General features: G+C 47.4%; 5 protein-coding genes across 5 annotated transcripts; 2 read left to right on the top strand and 3 right to left on the bottom strand.

The window, feature by feature from the left end:
• Positions 1-211: 211 nt before the first annotated feature.
• Positions 212-855, bottom strand: LOC121335979 (histone H2B 1/2/3/4/6). Its single transcript, XM_041404596.1, has one exon. It carries the CDS (start codon positions 667-669, stop codon positions 289-291), a length of 381 nt encoding a protein of 126 aa, XP_041260530.1. The 5' UTR covers positions 670-855; the 3' UTR covers positions 212-288.
• LOC121335978 (histone H2B 7) lies at positions 212-20,185 on the bottom strand. Its single transcript, XM_041404595.1, has 2 exons — positions 19,258-20,185; positions 212-301 (listed from the first exon to the last, which is right to left on the bottom strand). The coding sequence occupies exons 1-2, from the start codon at positions 19,623-19,625 to the stop codon at positions 289-291; spliced, it is 381 nt and encodes a 126-aa protein (XP_041260529.1). The 5' UTR covers positions 19,626-20,185; the 3' UTR covers positions 212-288.
• Positions 864-1,695, top strand: LOC121335976 (histone H2A.J). The gene has a single exon (XM_041404592.1). It carries the CDS (start codon positions 993-995, stop codon positions 1,380-1,382), a length of 390 nt encoding a protein of 129 aa, XP_041260526.1. The 5' UTR covers positions 864-992; the 3' UTR covers positions 1,383-1,695.
• On the top strand, positions 6,833-19,107 carry LOC121335966. Its single transcript, XM_041404576.1, has 4 exons — positions 6,833-7,165; positions 9,519-9,932; positions 18,309-18,569; positions 18,641-19,107. Exons 1-4 carry the CDS (start codon positions 6,859-6,861, stop codon positions 18,952-18,954), a joined length of 1,296 nt encoding a protein of 431 aa, XP_041260510.1. The 5' UTR covers positions 6,833-6,858; the 3' UTR covers positions 18,955-19,107.
• Positions 7,391-8,587, bottom strand: LOC121335981 (histone H3). Its single transcript, XM_041404598.1, has one exon. The coding sequence runs from the start codon at positions 8,562-8,564 to the stop codon at positions 8,154-8,156; it is 411 nt and encodes a 136-aa protein (XP_041260532.1). The 5' UTR covers positions 8,565-8,587; the 3' UTR covers positions 7,391-8,153.
• Positions 20,186-21,167: the final 982 nt, after the last annotated feature.

Here is a 21,167-nt window from a genome sequence, read left to right as displayed (position 1 = left end):
TACTGTAAAAAAATACATCTATTGAAAAACTATTTAGACGTTTACATTTGAAAAGAGTGAGTACATTTGAATTACCTCTAACTTGGAAAAAATATTCAAGGATTTTGTAACTACTACTGCGAGATTAAGTAGCCGACTAAACGTTTGTTTAAAATCTATCTACGATTTTTTTTCAGTTAATTTCCATACCCAAGAAGACCGAGGCAATACTGTGTTAAAGCTCTTTTACGGAGTATGTGGGTGGCTCTTAAAAGAGCCTTTGGGTTAAAAACGACGGTCCGAGACGCCCTACTTGGAGCTGGTGTACTTGGTGACAGCCTTGGTGCCCTCGGACACGGCGTGCTTGGCCAGCTCGCCGGGCAGCAGCAGGCGCACGGCCGTCTGGATCTCCCGCGACGTGATGGTGGAGCGCTTGTTGTAGTGCGCCAGGCGCGACGCCTCGCCCGCGATGCGCTCGAAGATGTCGTTGACGAACGAGTTCATGATGCCCATGGCCTTGGACGAGATGCCCGTGTCGGGGTGCACCTGCTTCAGCACCTTGTACACGTAGATCGAGTAGCTCTCCTTGCGGCTCTTCTTGCGCTTCTTGTCGCCCTTCTTCTGCGTCTTGGTCACCGCCTTCTTCGAGCCCTTCTTGGGCGCGGGCGCGGACTTGGCCGGCTCGGGCATGGCTGCAACGCTCTGGCACCCGGAGGAAGCTGAGCACACTGAATGGCCGCAGAGCCCGCTATTTGTACAGACGCGTATGCAAATTTCACGGATCAGCACCGCGCAATACGATTGGTCCTTCCCGTGCCTGGCGCGTCTTTGTCGCCGATTGGTCCGGACACGATCCGGCCGCTCATTGGTTGTTCCAGCAGCGCCTGGCTCCAGCCAATCGCCGCCGGCTCGTCCCGCCCAGGGAAGGGATAAAAGGGGAGCGGCGCTTGCGTCAGGGTGATTGTCTGTGTGCCGCTCCGTGCCCTTTCTCTGCTCCTTCCAGCGCTTCCAGCATGTCCGGCCGCGGGAAACAAGGAGGAAAGGTCCGAGCCAAGGCCAAGTCGCGCTCGTCGCGGGCCGGGCTGCAGTTCCCCGTGGGCCGTGTCCATCGGCTCCTCCGGAAAGGTAACTACGCGGAGCGGGTGGGCGCCGGAGCTCCCGTCTACATGGCGGCCGTGCTGGAGTACCTGACGGCCGAGATCCTGGAGCTGGCGGGCAACGCGGCCCGCGACAACAAGAAGACGCGCATCATCCCCCGCCACCTGCAGCTCGCCATCCGCAACGACGAGGAGCTCAACAAGCTGCTGGGCAAGGTGACCATCGCCCAGGGCGGCGTGCTGCCCAACATCCAGGCCGTGCTGCTGCCCAAGAAGACGGAGAGCCATAAAGCTAAAAGCAAATAAATGGCGAGCAAAGCCACTCGGACTTTGCACGATCTAACATTCTAAACAAAAGGCTCTTTTCAGAGCCACCCACGGAGTCAGAAAAAGAGTTGTGTTGCTTTCTTTAAAGAGGTGCTCTGGTGCTGAGTCTTCAATTGTACTAAATTCAGCTCATATGAACTTTTGTTGCAGTGTTTTAAGACTTTGTTTCTACTGAAGGGAGCTGATACATTTGCTTTCCAACCCGTGTTTCTAAATGAATGTTAATATTTTTGTAATGATATATTGTTTCATTTTTTCATTGTAACACTCAGTAAAGAGCTGGTTCTTCAGGCCTCGGCTCACCTTTCGTGGTCCCACAGCTTGCTAATGGGGGTAGAATACAGCACGGTGGGTGAAGCGCGGGTGGGGGTGGCAATAGCTATGCAGCATGAAGATAAATAGGAGACCATCCTAAACCCCAGATACAGCTACATCTAACCATGAAAAAGGGGTTTCTTCACCCCCTTTAAAGGCCTTTATTCTTTAACAGATGCTTAGCTCCCTGTGTGTTAAATATATGTAGAAGTGAGGAATGCCTTAGCAAAAATGGCATTTGATCTACATCTCTGCTCTGTCAGACCTGCGCTCTAAAGCAACAGTGTAACACTTCCATTCAGGAGCACCTGGCAGTGGTAGCTTACTCCCATTTTAAGAGGCATTTTCAAATTTTCTACTCATACATTCTCTCACTGTTCATTGCTCCTCTTGTTGCATCAATTAACAGTGAGCAATATTGGCTTTCCTATATTGTTGGCACAAATATCACCCCAGAGCACCACCTTAAGCCTCTTCATATTCATTCATAAATTGCATGAAAAACTCTCTGGCTGATTCCTCTTGCTAGAATATCCCAGAATCCTCATCTGATGGTCTGTAGCACACTGCACTGAGGTGCTAATGTAAGCATATATTTAACACATAGGGTCTCATCTTTGCTGCACCTCTGCTCTTTCCATCCCCTGGAGAGAAGGAGGAGTGTCCTGGGCTCGAGGGAAGGCAATTCTCCCACTGTGCCTCCTCGTCATCCCCAGGCTGCAGCTGAGAGGTTTTTAAGGCAGCGTTGTGCCATGGCCAAAGCAGGGTGCCAGGAGAGAAATATAAAGAAGAGAGCTGCTGGAGCACCAGACAAATCTTTTATAGTGATGGTGTCTGGGTCTAAAAGTTTTGTTTTTAAGTGGACACGTTTAGGGTTGTAGTGGTTTTATTATGCTGTTTTATTGACCACTTGCCACAGCTAAATATCTCCTGGCCCTTACACTTCTCTTCTTTAAAAATTGCAATGGTAATTAAAATTTTATTTTAACATTCATGAGCCTTCTATACTTAGTTTCCAGAACAGATTTCTACATATGTGTCTATCAGAAAATTTCAGTCTCAGAATGGCTTGGGTTGGAAGGGACCATTAAAAATTATCTCATCCAAAAGCCCTGCTTCTTGGCAGGGTCACCCTTGATAGCCCAGGCTATTCAAAACCCCATCCTGCCTGACTCTAGGGATGGGGCATCCACATTTTCCCTGGACAGCCTTGTTCAGGGTCCCACAAGCCTCCTTGCAAAAAATTCCTAACTTATGTGCAATCTAAACGTGGCCTCCTTCAGTTTGAAGTCATTGTCCTTCCTCCTGGCCCTACAGGCCTGAAAAGAACCTTCTGTACTGAAAGGCTGCTATGGGTTTCCTCAGAACCTGCTGTTCCCCTGGCCAGGCAACCACAACTCCCTCAGCCTTTCCTCATGGGAAAGATGATCCTCTGATAATTTTTGTGGCCCTCTCTGGAGCTGCTCTGACAGATTAATGTCTTTTCTCATGCCAGAAGATCACAGAGCTGCATGCAGCATGCCAGGTGGGATCTCAGGAGAGCTGGGTAGAACAGGAGAATCACCTGCCTCGACCTTCAGTTCAGGCTGTGTTTGTTGCCCCCCTTGTCAGGATGGGCTTTCTGGGCCACAAGTGTGTATCTCCAGGTCAAGGCACTGGAATTCCAGAAAAAGGCCGTGGGGTAGAGCTATTAAGCAGGAGCTGGCTTTCTCTGTGGACAAACTCCTGTATGTGGAGGTCAGAGCTGGTAGCACAAGAGAGGGTCCCATCCTATGAGTGTGGAGCTAAGCCCAGCGTATCCCCCCAAATTCTTCCTGCCATCTGACCAGGAATTCATTATTTGCTCCAGAATTTCATTCCAAACTCTTACTACACTCATCTGTATTCTCACCTCAGTACCTGGAGTTTCATCCTCTGTGATTTGTCTTAGCCAGTAGTGGCCTCAGCAGTTGCTGACCCGGTGTTGCCATCACCAGTGATGAGGTCTCCAATGTAAAAAAATCCAGTAAATCAGATGGATTAAATGGCAGGAGAGCTGGAAAATCTCCTGGTGTTAAAGACAGCTTTCAGGCAAATTCCAGTGGATGAAGGAATGCAGCTAAGCAAGTCTAAGTAAATGAATTTTTCTCATTTGCACATACAATAAGCATAGGAACAATAAAATCCATATCACATGGTAGCTTAGCTGTGTCACTGGGTTGCAATGCACCTTCACATTCTGAAGAATTTGTAACAAAAATAAAAACCTGAACCTGCGACCACGGTCCCTCAAGTGCTATAGATCACAGTTATGCTTGGGGAGGACTCAGTAATGCCAGACTGTATATAAAAAGACTTAAAACTGCATGGTTAAATATTCTAAGATCTTTTCTAGCCCTTTTCTTCTACATTGCTTGCAATGCTAGAAAAAATGTACCTATTTAGCAGCTCTAACATTACTTCAGTGTGCATATTATTGTGCCTATTATGACAGTTGCAGCAGATACAGATATGGATTTAAATTGCTACTTAAGCTCTCAAGAAAATGATGAGCAGCTTTGAAGCTCGCTATAATCCACTCATGCAATGACTTTTTTTACTAATTATGTACCCTCTTCTGCAGCCATGGTGAGATGTTGCCTTATTGTAATAAACAAATGCAATTTCCTCATTATAGTTTAATGAGGAACTAGGGCAACTGTCGTAATTAATGCACACTTGAAAAGCTACAGATTTTTAATTTCTTTAACAAGCTGATTTTTGCAAAAGTTTCCTTTCTCATTTAACCCCTAGTGCTGTGTGCCCAAATAATGAGGAAAATACAGTTTCTATAATATGCGAATTGGACACTAAACTTTGATTTAAAAAAAAAATCTCCAATCCACAGTAGAAATAACTTTATTAGGGATTTTATTGAGCAGCAAAATTTTCTTTCTTCTCTTTTAAAATTATTTTTGCCCAAAAAAATGCTCTGATCTATAAACAGACACCCGTGAAACATGTCTGTGTGCACTTGCAGCAACTTGCAGCAACTTGCAGCAAGGCAGCCTTCTAGAAGGTGTGATGTTAAATTCTACCTAACGTACCACACCTATTGAGGAAAGGGCTTTGCAGCTGTTTTATTTACTTTAAGCCGCTGGTCTCCACCTCTCCATCACCCATCTCTGGCAGAAATGGAAGGGGATTTTCCAAGTCTTGCAGTGGTTTTACTGCTGGAAGGAAAAGTTATACTCTGGATAAGGATACTCTGTGTTTAGGAATCCTTAGGAATGAATTATTGTTTTGACATACCAAAAGATTTTGCATAATTTCTTTCGGGTTTCTTAAGTAGTCAGAATGCTGTTCCTAACTGCCTCAGGAAACATAGCTAGACACAGATTTTCAGATATAAAGAACAAAGCAGACTTTGTGGAGCCAAACGGGAATGTTAGGCACCAGCCTGGCAGGCCCACTACTGACAAATCTTCCAGTTAGTTTATAAACAGTCTTACTTCATTCTGTTCAGTCAAAAAAGCAAACCTAATCTAAATTGGAGATATATTTTCCTCCTTATACTGTATATATGAGTGGCAATTCTTTAAGTTCAAAAGAAAAAGGAATTCACAGTGATACTTATAAAAATATTTCTACCTTTTTGTCACCTGTAACTGAAAGCATGACCATCTCAATTGCATCACCCCCTGAATTTAGGGAATATTTTATTCTCAGAAATATTTTGGAGATGTTGCTGAGGTTTTCTACATTATATTAAGGAAAAAACTTAAATAAATAACTGCACAATTTTAAAAGGATATGAAAAATTTTATAGTAGTAGGCACGTTTAATGGACATAAAATAATAATAATATAAGAATTGGCAAGTACCTTAGGCATATCAGCTATATTCTGTGCAAGTAATATTTTAAATCTTAACAGATTTAATATAGAAATACAGTCTCATAACTCTGTCAGCATTTATTCATTCACTTCACAAACAATTCCAACATACTGTAAGCAGCATGTATGATGTTTTCTGAAACACACGGGAAAAAAAATCTGCATTCCTCATCGGAATGAAAATTGTTTCGCTAGTGCTCATTCTTCAGATGTCATACAGAAAGACGTTTGTGCTTTCCGTAATCCTTTCTTTCTCTTGCGGGCTCTCAGGGCACGGCAGGGACGGTTCTTCCCGGGGCCGCCACTGCCGGGAGCGAGCGCGGGGCCCCGGGGCTGTGCCCGGCCGAATGGACGGTCCCTCGCGGGGCTCCAGCCGCCCCTCCGCTCTGCCTTCGCGGGCTCTCTGCTCTGAACGCTTCCCGCTGCAGCCCCCGCCGTCCCTTTCTCCCGCCGGCCGTGCCTCGCCCCCCGCTCCCCTCTCACCGACCCGCAGCCGCTCCGTGCAACGCGAGAGCGCGGAACGCTCCGTGCCCGCAGCCCAGCGCCGCACGGAGCCGGGGCAGCTGCGGCAGACGAACAAACCGCGCAGCCGCCATGGCCGGGGCGAACAAAGAGAGCGCGGCGCGGAAGGACGGCTCGGCCGGGCTGCCGGAGGCGGAGGAGCGCGGGGGAGGCGGCGGCCGGCGCGGCCCCGCATTGGTGGGATTTTGCCGCAGACCCGCGGGGAGGGACGAGGAAGGGGCGCCGCAGCCCCTCACGAGGGCCGGGGGTCGCAGGGCCCTCTCTCGCCGCTGACGGAGACGCAGAGCTGCCGTGGCACTGTCACCAGCGAGAGGGCGAGCCGCGCCAAGGGAAAGCCGCAAAGGGACGCGAGGGCCCGGCATTAACTGAGCTGGTTAGAGACCCGTGCGAAAAAGGGCAGTATGGTGCGTTCAATCTCTGTAGGAGCCAACCACTTCAGAGTCGGGCTGGATGATCCCTGTGGGTCCTTCCCTTCCCACACTATTCCGCGATTCCATGGCCGCTAGAAGCGCGGGACGGGACCAGACCCGCTCAGGAGAGGCGGAGCCGCCGCGCGCGCCCCAGGGACGCGGCCTCCACAGCGCCTCGGCCGCGTCTCGCGGGAAGCAGGCGCGGGGAGGGGGGAAGAGAGGGGAGCCGGGCGGGGGGCAGGGCAGGAGACCCCGCCTCCCTTTGCAGTCCTCAACCAGGTCGGACCGCCGACAATATATAGCGGCCCGGGGTCTCTCCCACTGCATTGCACGAGGTGGTGAGAGAGAGAAACGATGTCTGGTCGGGGTAAAGGTGGCAAAGGGCTCGGCAAGGGCGGCGCCAAGCGGCACCGCAAGGTGCTGCGCGACAACATCCAGGGCATCACCAAGCCGGCCATCCGCCGCCTGGCTCGGCGCGGCGGCGTCAAGCGCATCTCGGGGCTCATCTACGAGGAGACGCGCGGCGTGCTGAAGGTGTTCCTGGAGAACGTCATCCGCGACGCCGTCACCTACACGGAGCACGCCAAGAGGAAGACGGTCACGGCCATGGACGTGGTCTACGCCCTCAAGCGCCAGGGTCGCACCCTCTACGGCTTCGGCGGCTAAACTCACTTTTCTCTTACTCTTCAGCGCTTCTACAACAAAAGGCTCTTTTAAGAGCCACCCACGTATCTCATAAAAAGAGCTTTTAATCGCTGTTAGCTTACAGTTATTTAGGTTTTGGGGTTGGAGGGAAAAGGGAAGGGATTTTTTTTTTTTTCTCGGCTTCCCCCGAGCCCACAGATGCTTAGCCCACTCCTGCATTCCGAGGGGGAAAGTCTCGCATTCAAGTAAGGAGGAATAACCTAATTTTTACTCGAGGAACGAAACGAGGGTAGGTGTAGCGCTTGACTGGGGGCTCTCGGTGCTATGGGGAAATGCGTTCTGCAGGTTACATCCTCTATTTCCCCCATTCTCTTCCACACGGAGCACCAGGCGCTCAGCACAGACCTTCTTTCCAAAGGGCAAGGGAAGGGACACGCAGGCGAGAGAAATCTAAGGCAGGGGGTAGGTCGGGAACAACCGGCGTTACCGTAGACGCTGTCGCGGCACCACTGACCGCGACAGCCTGGAAGGGGCTGGGAGCTCCTGAAATGGCGGCGCTCTTCTCTCTGTCATTCGGTGGGCGGGACGGAGCGGGAAGAAGAAACAGCGGAGAGCACCCCTTAGCGCCCTAGGGACTGCACAGCAGAGACCCTGCGAGCCCCGCGCTCTGAAGCCCTCCAGCGCGACCCCGCCCCCGCCCCGCTTCTGAGGCTGCCTATTCTTTAGGCACCGCTTTCTCCTTCACCCTGCACAGCCCCCTACACCCTTGTCAGCCCCGGCAGCTTTAGGCGGCGAACCTGACAATGACCGACACACTGGGGTGCAAGGGGCGGCCAAGGCTGGAGGCTATGGAAGGCTCACACTTCCCCCGTTATCCCTGAACTTCCACTAAGTTGGGCACTCGAAAGCGCGTGGCATGAGCGTAACAGAGACAACAGCTCTCTTCAGTGGCCTTGTGGTGGCTCTTAAAAGAGCCTTTCAGTTTGATGCAAAGGGCAGGGGACTCAGGCGCGCTCCCCGCGGATGCGGCGGGCCAGCTGGATGTCCTTGGGCATGATGGTGACGCGCTTGGCGTGGATGGCGCACAGGTTGGTGTCCTCGAAGAGCCCCACCAGGTAGGCCTCGCTGGCCTCCTGCAGCGCCATGACGGCCGAGCTCTGGAAGCGCAGGTCGGTCTTGAAGTCCTGCGCGATCTCGCGCACCAGGCGCTGGAAGGGCAGCTTGCGGATCAGCAGCTCCGTGGACTTCTGGTAGCGCCGGATCTCGCGCAGCGCCACCGTGCCGGGCCGGTAGCGGTGCGGCTTCTTGACGCCGCCCGTGGCCGGCGCGCTCTTGCGGGCAGCCTTGGTGGCCAGCTGCTTGCGGGGCGCCTTGCCGCCCGTCGACTTCCGCGCCGTCTGCTTCGTGCGCGCCATCGCAAACCCAACACCAAGCGCTCCGGAACAGCAGCACGGTGCGCCCTCGAGCCCTATTTATGGAGCACGGCGGCCCCGCCTCCCGCCGCTGATTGGTCAGACAGCGGAGGATTCTATTGGGTTACAGCTGAAGCCGCTCCGAGCCCCAATGGTTCCGAACAAATCCTGCTTTTCTTCCTTTGTGTTAGAAAAACATCAATATCTGTCTATTTCTAGTGTTTTTTTTTTTTTTCCCCCGAAGGAGCTTCCTTATGGTACCTGCGACTCTGCATTTTAAGAAATGTAGTTAGTTTATAAAGATTTGCCCGAAGAGAACCACAATCCCCTCAAACCCCACAGCAACAAAAACAAACTTATAAGCAAGCAAACGAAAAAAAAAAAAGACCCCACCCAAAACAAAAATAACAAAACCCGAGCAAACAAACCAATAAAGTAAGAAGCAGAACAACAAAAAAAAAAAGACAAAAAACAAACAAAAAAAACCACCGCGCTAGTTTTAGTTTCAGAATGGATGCAAAGCACAGGTTCCTTTGTTAATACTTCCATAAGAATATAGGATGACAAAATACAAGCCACCAGTTTAAATAAAGAATAAAATACCAGTAAGTAAACCTGATTACAAACAAGTTATCTTATCGGCAATCCTTGGAAATTTGTATTTTATTTTTACCCACTTTAAGCGTCAGAGTAATTTAATTGATTAAGGCAAGTGGTTAAAAAGCAGTAAGGTCACTCCGGAAGAAAGGGAAGACCAAGGGAAAAGGCGGGTCGGGGTTAGGAATTCGGGAGCGGGGCTCAGCCGAAGAGGGGGTTAACGCGGGATTTTCAAACCTTCCCCCCGAGCGCGGCCGCCCCCATCAGCCAATCAGCAGGCAGCGCTCGGCTATAAAAGCCAGCGGCGAGCGCTCCCGCAGCTACTGCCGGGCTGCTCTCGGCACTTCCCTGGGCTCGCAGGCGGCGGAGCCATGGCGCGCACGAAGCAGACGGCGCGGAAGTCGACGGGCGGCAAGGCGCCCCGCAAGCAGCTGGCCACCAAGGCTGCCCGCAAGAGCGCGCCGGCCACGGGCGGCGTCAAGAAGCCGCACCGCTACCGGCCCGGCACGGTGGCGCTGCGCGAGATCCGGCGCTACCAGAAGTCCACGGAGCTGCTGATCCGCAAGCTGCCCTTCCAGCGCCTGGTGCGCGAGATCGCGCAGGACTTCAAGACCGACCTGCGCTTCCAGAGCTCGGCCGTCATGGCGCTGCAGGAGGCCAGCGAGGCCTACCTGGTGGGGCTCTTCGAGGACACCAACCTGTGCGCCATCCACGCCAAGCGCGTCACCATCATGCCCAAGGACATCCAGCTGGCCCGCCGCATCCGCGGGGAGCGCGCCTAAGCTGCTGGCAGGCGGAAGTTTCAGACCACCGAAAACCCAAAGGCTCTTTTAAGAGCCACCACAGCGTCACTAAGGAGCTGTAAATTCCTAATTGTGCATAAGAAGTGATGTTTGGGTGGTTATGGTCGAGAGGATCTTGCACGTCAAGTAAGTACAAAACGAAATGCACAGATCGTATTTCGTAGGAGTCAGATCCTGGGTTTTGCAAAACTGTTGTGCAGTTAATTGTTTAAAATTGGTTTTGCTAAACCAGATTTTCCTTTAGGGTTAGAAACTGCTTTCTGCGTGTCTTTTCGCGCGTTATTTTGGTAGGTAGGAAACTCAAAGGGAAGATCCCCCCTTAAAAGATGGATGGGTTTTATTTGTTATATATCCTGATATTATTTGAAGTGTTTGAATTAGTAAAGGAAGTAATTTCTATAGGATCGTATTCTCATGACTGGAGGAGTTAAATGCACTCCAAATGCCTCCTGTGTATTGTAAATGTTATGTTCCCTCATTTAACTTCACCGTTTTTCACTTTATGGCTTTATTATGCCAGCAGCAATATTGTATCTCGCCCACCCCACCCCTTTTTATTTTTGCTTTTGGGAAAGCCTGTGCGACTCGCTTTGTTTCTGAAAGCGCAAAACCTCCTTTCCCGCCTTCCCTGGAAGGACTTTCCATCAGTGCTTTCCTCAGTGCTCTATCACTCCTGCTTGTGAGCGACGTCCCCCGGGCATGCTCGGCCTATCTTAAGCACTGCTATTTATTCCCGACATAAATGTGTTTCCTAAAGTGAGGGGGTGGGTGGAATATAAGGTGGAGGCAAGGATGTTTTCTGAGTCTTTTTTCCAAGTCGTGTGCTCCTGGCTGATGTCCTGTCTAGGACCACACGCGTGACATCTTTAATGGTAGAGATTTTAGGCTGCATGAATCTTCTCTGTCGTTATCCCAAAAAGATGTGTTGAAGCTACCACAGATGAAGCATTTTCCAAGAAGAATCTGTGCGTGAAAACTTAGCAAGTGTAGAATAATTTCTAAATGGAGGCTCTTCCCTATCTGTCGTGTACAGCGGTTTTTGTGAACCTACTAGAAAACAGATTTCTCCCCGTACTGTAAATTCAGACACCCCCCCACGCCACCCCCGCTCTTCTGGTAAATAGATTTTTAGTTGCCTGAGAAACATGCACTTCTAAAATTATTTCGGACTTTACAGTACCTTTATATATATATATATATATATATATATATATTAATGCTACAGGTAGTTTTATGTAATTTGGGGAGCCTGCTGTTCCACTGAATTATTGGAAATTGTGTCCCTTTGGTTTTTCGACGCTACAAATGAGTACCGCGGGCTTTAAGAAGCTGTTTGTTGAATTGAGTTAGACACAGCCTTCATTGAAACCAGGAAATAAGGAGCCACTAAGAAATGCTTAGGGGAAATATTTCTCCTGGAAAGCCTAAGATTAGAAGGCTCAGGTTAGTTTTAACTGCTGATAAACTTCATTTTAGGAATATTTCCTTCTCTGTGTGAGAAACTTGGACTCTGCAGCAAAATCTGACCAATCAAGTGCCTCGACACCATTTTCTTTCCTCTGTTTTTCTCACTTTCAGCCATTTTCTGCTTCTGAACCTCGGAGGGTTAAAAGGGAGGGGGGAAGGCATCGGGAGTAGTGCTTTAGGAATTAAGAAATCTCTGCTGTGATTTATTCATCCCCCCAGATTTGGTCATTGACGTACGACTTGTGTTTTTCCGCACAGATTTTTTAATTCCTGTGGATTACCACTGGGACTGCAGAAATGAGATGTAGCGAAAGCTGACTCGTTTCATTTTACTGAGATGGCTGAAGATATGTTTACCTGGACTTGCTTGCATATGCTTATAATTAAAAAAAATTATTAAATCAAGTAAATTAGCTTTTTCTAACAGTTTATTTAGAAGATACTTAATATCTTATAGAAGCCATTGGTCGTAGTTACATTTCAGCAAAATGTAGCATCAGAAATGATGGGGGTTTTGGTTTTTTGTTGTTTTTTGGTTTTTGGGGGGTTTTTTGCATGCTCAAGAAACAAATTATATCTGAGCAGTGAGACAGGGAGACAGGTTTTATTTGCTTTCATCTCTTGTCACTTTTCCTCTAAAGTCTTTTGAAGACCTCATACTGTTTTACTAAATTAAGTATTATTTGGATTCATTCTGAGTGAGTTGCATGCTCTAATAGCAAAAAAAAAAAAAAACACTTAACACTTCATCAGCTGAGAAAGAAAGATGTGCAGTGCTTTTTATTTTCTCAGGGTTCATATAAACTCTAAATTATAATGCCTGAGTCTGAAGCAGTTTTGGGGTGTAATATACAGCAAATGGGTGGCACATAGACACAGGTGACGTAGTGCAAGATTCCCTAAGTCCAAGAGAGAATCAAAGTGGAGGATCCTCTGGTGCCAGCAAGGTTCAGCTGAATTTCTTTTCTTTTTGCAGGGAAGCCTGAAATAAAAGAATGCTGCCAAGACAAAGCTGGTTGTGAGCAAGACCTCCGTGCTGAGCAGCTGAGGATTGGCTTGAGAGCTGCTGTTGGTAATCAAGGTGCTTTTGCAGGTGATTTTAGATGCTCAGCATGGTATTTGGCTAGGACTGTTCCTGGCCCTTTAGCCATCCTCCATGGATGAACTGGCTCAAATCAAAATCGTGGCCTGGAAGAATGTTCTTATCAGTCCAATGGGTAAAACAGAGCACAGCTACTGACATTCAGCTGAAATACCTCATTTCATCCAAATACATTAAAGGTCTGATGACAGCATCTTTCTAGGACAAAAAATATTTGAATCAGTCCTACTTGACAGCTATTAGTTTCTGAAAAATTCTGAGCAGATACATATCCATATGAAAGCAAGCTTCTCATTTGAATTAACTACTGTTGTGTAAGTATTTTGTGAAGATGGATTCCATGCAAGGCAGTATGCAAAGATAGGTTGTAAACATGTTTTCATCTGCATGTCCCTTTTGTGGGCTTCCTCACAATGTGAATCACCTGTTGATTCCTCCAAAGTGAAGTTTGAACTCGGCCAAGCACAGCTCTCCTACAGTTCTCTCTGGCCAGTTCTGCCCTGCTGCACCATTGCCTCTCTCTTCTCTCCCACTTTCAGCTCACATTCTATCCCAAGTATCAGATGGTAGAATTGCAAACAACATTGTCACAACACTGTGAACATTTATTAAAATTTTACATTCTATGTTAGAAAGTACTTTGTCTGTCAGTCACTCCTCTTATGGAATTAATTACACTGGCCACAACAACAGGGTCTGCCCCTGGGATCCTGCTGATTACTGCACTTGTCCAAGGTTTCCAGCTTGTCTTTCATTAGTTCTCAGGTTACAGCTTGAGTTAGGTGGATCTGTAGAGTGAACATTACACCAAAAATTAACCTTCAATCCCACACAGGCCACCCAGCACTCAATTCCCAAGCCCACCAGTTGCTTCTGGTCAGTTTGTTTTGTTTGGTTGGGGTTTGTCATTTTTGTTTTTCATCTGACATTACCTCAATTCTTTTAGTTGTTTCCTTGGTCCTTCCTTACCTTTTTTATTCTGCTTTGGGCTAGTTGTACATTAGCAGCATTAGCTTTTAACGAAACCTTTCATTTTGGTCAGCTCTTGTGGCCTGATGCTACAACCACTCCAGCCACTAATGCTAAACTACTTAATACATCATGAGACTATGCGGAATACAGTTAATGAAAATTTCCTGTAAACGACTATGAAGTAGCACAAGATGGAAAGCTCTGTTCTCAGTGAAGCTGTTAAGGCAATACCAGGGTTTAGTAATAAAAAGACAACAAACTAAAGGAACATTAATATACAAAACCAATGCAAACTGAGTTTGAATTAAACCTGTTTGTACATAAAACAGTGTAAGCCCATCTGGCTGGGGGCCTCAGCGCCAGTCTGTGATGACTGAAAGGGATCAGAGAAACAAATCGTGCAGCTCCAGGGACACTGGGGTGGCAAAAGGCATGCCCCAACCTTGCTCACTCCATACTGTTGTCATCTGTGCCACCCATGGCGCCCTGCATCTCGGTCTAAAGGTGCTTTTAGGTTTGGCTTCAGGTTCAAAGAGCCACAAAGTCTAGAGCTCCAGAGGCACTGGTGCCACCAAAGACATGCCAAGGTGAGTATGGCACAGCCCCAGCTCTGCTTTCTCCACACCTTTCTCTTCCAGGCCACCCACGGTGCTGGGCACTTCAGCCTCAGCCCAAGCCTGCTCTCAGGGTAAGGTGTGAGCATGACAAAACCCACACCTACAGGGACACTGGGGTGGCAAAGGACATGTTAAGGGCAGCATGGCCCTGCTCCAACTCTGCTCCCTCCTCACCTCTCTCATCTGAGTCACCTGTGGTGCTTTATCCCGTTTATCCCGTGCATTGACAGTGTTCAGCTCCATGTCTGGTTCCCCATCCATCACGTTCTGTTGCCCTTAAGCACTGCGAGATTTTAGTCCATTAACATGAAGATGCTTTTTTAATGGGCTTGATGACTTTGGCTTTACACATCTGCCAAGTCTGTACTCTGCTGTGCTGTCAGCTGTTCTCATGTGAAGGTTAAATGTAGTTAAGCTATTAAAAAATCTGATTATATATCCTCTGTGTCCTTATTGCTTTTCTCTCTACACTTTATTCTTGCTCATCCCTCCCTATTTCTGAAGATCTAATGCCATGAGCATTTGATGTATTTTTGAGTATGCCCTTTCTCTCTGCATATGGATTTTTATTTATTATGCTATTCCAAGCACAGCACTGATCCATCAGGATGGATCTGTAAAGCTATACCAAATTTTGACCTGTAAGAGCTTCAGCTTGTGATGCCATCAGTAGGAAAGTAATTGATCTAGAGGGCACATGATGTAGTTTTCTGTAAGTGTTCCATATGGGGTTTAGGACAGTATGCCAGTGTTGTAATGAACATAAGGATCTAGAGCCAAAGGCATGGTGTGAGAGGCACGACAGAAAAAAAAAAAAAAAAAAAGGAAAGCACACACAAAAAACCAGAAAACACATAAACAAAACAGTGTTTCTGAGACACAGCTTTTCAGGAACAGTCAAATGTACATCTCTGTGTGTTTTAGATGCCAATTCAGTGTGCTGAGGTCTGAGCGTTTCCTGAATTAATTCCAACTACTGATAATGTATGGAAAACAGGTAAGGTCTCCACTGCACCAATGCAATGATAAGTAGCACTTCAGAATTTCTGAATGCTTTGCTGCAGTCAACTAGCTCTGTCAAAAGCCTTGTCACACTGAGATCGAAGGACTTCTAAGCAACAAACAGGGCCAGCTGCAATTCCAGTTAGTTATGTTGTGGAATAGAACATTAAGGAAGTTTATCTTCCCCCTCCTTTTTCCTAAATGAATGATGCTGTTTGTTGCTGAAATTGAATGTTATTTTCCTTATTTGGGCCAGTTTGGTCTTCTTATCAGTTGTCCCAGGCAGACTCATCTGACAGGTTGTTGTTTTTTTGTTTTTAGGAAAAAAAGAACATGTTTGGAAAAAATTAAGGTCACTACATGGATATGGACTAGTTCACTTCCAGGAGAGATGCATTTAAGAGTCTAAGAGTGGTAAATATTCAGACACCAAATAAAAATTGAGGGGTTGCCAACATTTGTCACTCTCCGGCTCCTTTGGTATTCTCAGTGTAGGCCAATATTTACACAGAAATGTTTCCAGAACAAAAGTGTCACCTCTCCTCTGCATCCCAAAACTTGAAAACTGTAACAGAGTCTGCAGCATTTCCAGGCCAGTCCTTGCTGTTTTGCTGGTTGTTTAGGCAGGTGCATGCAGAGTTTGAGTTCACCTCCCAGCAGCAGCACGAGTGCAGCCTGCACAGAAATAAAAAGAAAAGCCAGTTCAATACTGATTACACGATGTGAGGACTGATTTACAATTGTGTGTGTGTATGCATGTGTACATGCAGTCATTATATGTTTCCAAAGATCTGTAACTGGGATCTTTACATGGGAAGAATAGGAATTTCTTAACATCCTTATAAAATTCACCTAGTTTAAAGGCCCTGAAATGCGTGGCTGTAAGTCTACATTTCAGAGGTATTTCATAATACACAGTATTTTGCAAGCAGCTGTATATGTTTTATTTCAAAAACACTTTCAAGTAATAAAACTTTTTATCCTCATGAGTATAGGGGATGGGGTTGATTTGTTGTTTGTTCTGTTTTTTACACATTATAAATAATGCTTGAGTTGCTTTTTATCTTCAACTGAACTAAAAGAACAGTATGAAGTTCACACTAATTCACCCAAGTGTCCCAGGATGGATTCAGAAGTCAAGTGACAGGAGAGACAGCCTCACCCACCCATCCTTGGAAATGTAGAGCAGAGCTCCCAGAGCCTCCCTGGGACCCACCCTGAGCCTCCACCAGGTATTTGCTGTTGCAGGAGGGATGGTATCCTACTCCTCCTTCCCTTGGATGTCTTCCCACAACTCTTTCACTTCTCCATCAGTGACGATGTCTTTATTTAACACGATGGGTTTGGGGCTGGAGTTGCTAATTGCTTTTGCTTTTTAAGAGTACCAGGCTGATGTGGCTGGAGGGTGTGCCACACGTGCTGATGGATGGATCACTGCCCTGTAGAAGGCTCCAGCTGAAAAGCAGGAATTAAATAAAATAGAAGGTTGGCTAGTGGTGCCCATCAGAAGGTGACAAACCAGGAAAGCCAAGAGGGCCTCTGTTAGGGAAGAATGAAAATCAAATGCACTGTGATACATCCCTAAATGCTGGAGTCACAATTCCAAACCAGGCAGTTGCCTGAGTTATAGAACAGATTCTATCAGTAAGTTTGCAGTTTCATAAGAGAAGGCTGAAGAGTTTTGAACAAAGTTGTCTGCTGCAGAGGGAAATAGGAAAAGAGCTGAAAGACAACCACAGATATTAAAACAAGCAAGCAAACAAACAAATGAACCCCAGAAAACCAACCAAACCCAGAATTGTTTCATTATGAGCCTGTGTTTGGAAAAAGTAATTTAGATAAATCTATCTTATAAAAAGACAGCAAATTCCTTTTTGAACATGTGTCTACTACACGTTTGAGGGAATAAATGAGAGGAGGTAAAGAGAGAAATTTCCTACCCTAAAATGTGTGAGTTGTTAATAAGAAAGAAGGATGCTAGGGCGTGAGGATTTTGTTACAGCAGCACTTTTTTTCCTTCTCTATTTCAAAGAAGTTACAATAACTGTGCCAGTGAAAATGTTTTATAATGCTAAGAGTTCTCAGAATATGAAGACTAAATGCAAATTAAAAGAGAAATTACACCAAAACAAAATCCCTAAAAGGTTCTTTGGGAAATTCTTATTTTCACACTTCTTGAAGACTTATTTATTTCTATGTCCATTTTCCTCTATTAATTGTAAAGATTATTTATTATTACCCAAAATCAATAGAAATTTCTGAAAATTTTTTGCTGTTAAAATTAAAAAAGGAAAATGCCAAGTGGCCCCAAATGTTTTTTAGTTGTGAACATTATTTTGATCTTAATATACATTCATTTAATAGTATTTGTGTCAGGAAAAATTTATTAGTTTATGTAATTGTGCCTTAATCCAGGAAACTTAGTAGTACTAGAACATTGATCTGTATTTTAGTGTTGGCTGTAAAAACATGAGTAACATTCCTATTTTAAATGGCACATGTTTAGCAAGGGGATAACCCAAACATTAACATGAGAAACTCGAAATAGTCTTTACTTTCCATTACTGTGCAGAACAAGAACAGGTCTCCTACTTCCCGAGTAGGAAGCATTCCCAGAAAATCTTGTTGCAAGCAGTGGCTTCTTCCTTACGGTCTATTCTTTTAGAATTCCTTATGCTCTCAGCTTTCCTAGAAATGGTCAAAAATACGCTGGATAGGTAAAGGTATGACGGACAAGATGAACATGCCAGCACACGTGTGCGCTTGTGTTTGTAGGGAAACAAAAAACAAAGCCCAGTAACACAAACACAGGCCACAGAACTGTTCACGCTTTAATCCTCACTAAGGAAATTCGACATTACATTAAAAAAAAAAAAAAAAAGACAAAAAAAAGGAAAAAAGTAAAAGCCTTCGACATGACACGGCTTGAGAGTTTCCTTCCTCTCCTATTTTAAACAGAGAGAACTTAGTAACTGAAGGAAGCTGTAGGGCGCAGAGGACAAGGTTGGCAGAGATTATATAAATCCTGCCGAGGAAGGTGTCTATGCAGGCAAGTGCTAATAGCCAGAACATTAAAAAGGAACCCTTGAAGCGTCCAAAGCAGAAGCGGGGTGAGCGGGCAGAGAGCAGCGGAGAGGCGGGGCGGGAGCGCAAGGCGAGGGCCCGCATTGGTAGGATTTTGCCGCAGACCCGCGGGCAGCGGGGAAGGAAGGTGAAGGGGGCGCCGGCAGAGGGTGCCGCAACGCCCGCGCCTGCTCCTGGCGGAGACCCGGAGCTCCGGGAGCGGCGGCGGGAGGCGAGAGCGCCGGGGGGCGCGGGCCCGCTCGGGACAGGCGGGGACAGGAGCGGGAGAGCGCCTGCGCCGCGTCTCGCGGGAAGCGCCAGCGGGGCCGCGCGGGGAGGGGAGGGCGGGCAGGAGACCCCGCCTCTTTTTGCAGTCCTCAACCAGGTCGGCTCCCGGGCAATAAAGGGATGCTAAGGGCGGATGGCGGTGTGTAGTGGGTTGGTGTCGGGACTGAGTCATGTCTGGTCGGGGCAAGGGCGGCAAGGGGCTCGGCAAGGGCGGCGCCAAGCGGCACCGCAAGGTGCTGCGCGACAACATCCAGGGCATCACCAAGCCGGCCATCCGCCGCCTGGCTCGGCGCGGCGGCGTCAAGCGCATCTCGGGGCTCATCTACGAGGAGACGCGCGGCGTGCTGAAGGTGTTCCTGGAGAACGTCATCCGCGACGCCGTCACCTACACGGAGCACGCCAAGAGGAAGACGGTCACGGCCATGGACGTGGTCTACGCCCTCAAGCGCCAGGGTCGCACCCTCTACGGCTTCGGCGGCTAAACTCAGTTCTTGTTATCCTTCAGCGCTTCTACAGCAAAAGGCTCTTTTAAGAGCCACACACAGATCTCACAAATAGAGCTTGTAATTACTTAAGTCAATAACACAAGGGAAGAGAACCCTGAAAAGTTACGTATTGGCATATTACCTATACCGTATTAGTCCCTGGATTCGCATTATGTAATACCCATTAAAAAAAAAATCAAAAAACCCACGTACTTGCAATCACAGCTCTTATTAGGAACGTGTGGTGGCTCTTAAAAGAGCCGTTTGGTTTGTTATTGACTATCCTTTTACTTGGAGCTGGTGTACTTGGTGACAGCCTTGGTGCCCTCGGACACGGCGTGCTTGGCCAGCTCGCCGGGCAGCAGCAGGCGCACGGCCGTCTGGATCTCCCGCGACGTGATGGTGGAGCGCTTGTTGTAGTGCGCCAGGCGCGACGCCTCGCCCGCGATGCGCTCGAAGATGTCGTTGACGAACGAGTTCATGATGCTCATGGCTTTAGACGAGATGCCCGTGTCGGGGTGCACCTGCTTCAGCACCTTGTACACGTAGATCGAGTAGCTCTCTTTCCTTGCCCTCTTGCGCTTCTTGTCGCCCTTCTTCTGCGTCTTGGTCACCGCCTTCTTCGAGCCCTTCTTCGGTGCTGGAGCAGATTTCGCCGGCTCAGGCATCCTTAATGTTTTCTTTCAGGATCTTCACTGTACCACAACAACCTCGAAAATGGCGCCTGCGCCCCCTATTTATAACGGCGTTATGCAAATGAGAGGATTGTAATTGTTCCATTCCTATTGGAGTAGAAAGTACCAACGTAATTTCAGGCACTTCCGTCCTGTAACCGCCAGAGCTCAGGCGCTGCATTTGCACAATCCTAGCTGCAGTTAGCCTGCTGGATTTAAAAACAAAAATTCACTAACAAAATAGCGCGTGACACAAACTGCGCTGGGTGGACATTCACCAGTGCATCCACCATTAATGATCTTAGCCCTATGGAAACTCGCTGTCTAGTGCATTCTTACCCTTTTTAATTTTTTACATTTTCTAATAACCCCAACAACGCGGATATACGCATCAGTAATAATCAGCTCTTATAGTGAGATTTGTAGGTGGCTCTTAAAAGAGCCTTGGTGTTTTAGACAGTATGAATCTGAACTACTTTAAGTTTAGCCGCCGAAGCCGTAGAGGGTGCGACCCTGGCGCTTGAGGGCGTAGACCACGTCCATGGCCGTGACCGTCTCCCGGAGGCCGAACCCGGCCGGGCCCGGAGCGGATCCCGGCCCGGCTCACCCCGTGCCCGCCCGCGGGGCTCTCGGTGCCGCTAGGGAGCGGGGCCCCGCCGGCTGCAGCAAAGCCCGGCCCATGGCGGCGAGCTGTGCCCCGACAAAGGGCCCGGCCGGGCGGGGAAAGTGTGGGCGCCGCGGTCCCGCTTCTACGGTAAATGAACCCTTTTCTACCGAGAGCTCAGAAACGGGAGTAATGTGCTAGTCTTTGGTTTGTTTGTTTTATTCCCTGTGAGGGCGACACTTTACATTTTCACCCTGGGGGAGTTCTTTTGTGTGTCTCATGTCCTAGACTCAGTGATCACACATCTTTATTTTGTATGGGACTGATGTGTTGATGAAGGAGCTGATTTCTGTCTCTTGGTGCTAATACCTAAGACAAAAACCTACACCACTTCATGTGCTTTTAAAAAGTATCATGCGTTCAGTAATTTTCATGGTGCCACTCTTTACTGATAGCTATCCAACTATTCCTTTCAATGTTTTGGTTTTTTTCCATTTAGTATTACTCTTTGAACACAAACCAGTATTTTTTATTTACTGCTGTTCTACAGCTGTATTCATTTTAATGAGTCCCATCATCTTAATCACCTTTAGTAGTTTTCAGTGTCCATATGTTTGGTTTTTTGGGTTTTTTTTGTTTTTTTTTTTTTTGAAAATGCATGGTTGAATTTCTCCCCTTCTTTATTCTTTTCTTCCACCTTGGCCATTTTTAGTACACTTCTTTTTTTGCTGTTGAAATGTGATACATATATTTAATGTTTCTCCAGGGATTTATAGGGCCTTCAGATGATAACATCACTCAGCAATTTACAAAACTAGAAAGCTTGCAGCTACAGGCAACAATGTATGGAGCAAATCATACAACTTTGCCTGAATTTTCAGTCTCAACAACTAAAAGATCTACAGTAGCTACCCACAGCCTTGCAACCCAGC

The sequence above is a fragment of the Onychostruthus taczanowskii genome, unplaced genomic scaffold, assembly GCF_017590055.1.
Source record: "Onychostruthus taczanowskii isolate IOZ18803 unplaced genomic scaffold, ASM1759005v1 scaffold216, whole genome shotgun sequence".
NCBI lineage: Eukaryota > Metazoa > Chordata > Aves > Passeriformes > Passeridae > Onychostruthus > Onychostruthus taczanowskii.
This window is presented reverse-complemented; position numbering and strand designations above follow the sequence as displayed.